At 41.6% G+C, this 1,660-nt stretch overlaps 1 protein-coding gene across 1 annotated transcript; it reads right to left on the minus strand.

Moving 5' to 3' along the window:
- Window positions 1–115: 115 nt before the first annotated feature.
- Window positions 116–1,355, minus strand: LOC133338335 (FMRFamide neuropeptides-like; the record flags this gene model as incomplete). The annotated part of the gene is made up of 1 exon (XM_061546511.1): window positions 116–1,355. A coding segment is annotated over exon 1 (1,240 nt), but the record flags the coding sequence as incomplete, so codon positions are not given.
- Window positions 1,356–1,660: the final 305 nt, after the last annotated feature.

A 1,660-nucleotide genomic window follows, 5' to 3' on the forward strand; every position in this document is an offset into this window, starting at 1 on the left:
CATGTTCCAAGTTTTGTTGTTGTCTTTTTTTCAAAAAATTTCCTTTAGTTTGTCATTTTGAAAAAATAATCCAAATCGTTATTTTGTTCATCGGAATTCGAATCGTGTGTGGTGCCCGAATGATTTTCATCGCTGCGATGATCGTCATCAAATTCATGTTTATCAAATAAAGCCTTGATGGCCTTATCGACGGGATTACCACTTTCGGAATTTTTATCAGCTTCGTGTATTAGCTTAACGGCTTGTTTCAGTTCGTTTTTACCCAATTGTTGTTGTTGCTGTTTCTGCAGAGTAGATGTTTTATTTTCCGATTTGTCGAGACTTTTTCCGAAACGCATAAAATCACTTGATTGAGCAGGAGTTCGACCAAATCGCATAAAATTATCGGGTCTACCGAAACGCATGAAGTCTTGGCTACCTGGGGTACGGCCAAATCGCATGAAATCTTGTCCCTGAGCTCTACCAAATCTCATAAAGTCTTGTCCCTGAGCTCGACCAAATCTCATAAAATCTTGTCCACTTGGGGTACGGCCGAATCTCATAAAATCTTGTCCACCTGGGGTACGACCAAATCGCATAAAATCTTGTCCTTGGGCACGACCGAATCTCATGAAATCCTGTCCCGAAGCACGACCAAATCTCATAAAATTAGGGTTGCGGCCAAATCTCATAAAGTCCTGTCCGGCCGATCTACCAAAACGCATAAAATTATCCTGGCCAGCCCGACCGAAACGCATGAAGTCATTATTGCCCGACGCACGGCCAAATCGCATAAAGTTATCATCATTGCCGCTACCACCCGCCGAACGACCAAAACGCATGAAATTATCACCGCGTGAGTCACGGATCACCTGATGATTGCTAACAAAATCCATGCGACCCATGGGATTTTTATCCGCCAGACCATTACGGCTTAGAGCCGGATAACTTTCATATGAACGTTTGCCCCAACGCATAGCATTCTCCTGCAGCGATCGTAATCTCTTCATTTCCTCCGGGTCAAGTTTATTTAAAATTTTGGGTGATGGATTTTGAAACCTCAAAATGATGGAATTACGCAGGTGGTCAATACTGACCCATTGTATGGGTTTGGGAAATTGCATTTCGGTTTCATCATCTATGGTCTGTATCAAGGGGGTGTTGTCGGTATTTTGTCCGGTCAGCTGGTTGTCATCCTCTTGACTGTTTGCTGAGTCTGTCTCCGTTTCACTTGTCAGTTCATTAGAGGGTCCTTGAGAAAAATCGGGATAATTATCGTGTAGTGTATTGGTATTTGTAGGATTCCCAATGTAGGCCCATGATGTGGTGTGACACAGTTGGAGGGACAACAACAAAATGAGTAGGGGTGCCACCATGGTTAGAGCTGAAATGAGAGAGGGATAAAAAGGGATTAAGAATTAGTAAATTAAAAAAATAAATAAATTTGTTAAAATATGCGTCCAATTTGTAATGTATATTTTTTCAAAACCCATGGGTCTTTAAAGATTATTTTTTCAAGGCTCCCACAAGGCGTGGATTTATTAAAGATGACCTTTTCAAGGCTCCCACAAGGCGTGGATTTATTAAAGATGACTTTTTCAAGGCTCCCACAAGGCGTGGATTTATTAAAGATGACCTTTTCAAGGCTCCCACAAGGCGTGGATTTATTAAAGATGACTTT

The sequence above is a fragment of the Musca vetustissima genome, unplaced genomic scaffold, assembly GCF_032173495.1.
Source record: "Musca vetustissima isolate MV318-11 ecotype Yass unplaced genomic scaffold, APGP_CSIRO_Mvet_v1 utg1161, whole genome shotgun sequence".
NCBI lineage: Eukaryota > Metazoa > Arthropoda > Insecta > Diptera > Muscidae > Musca > Musca vetustissima.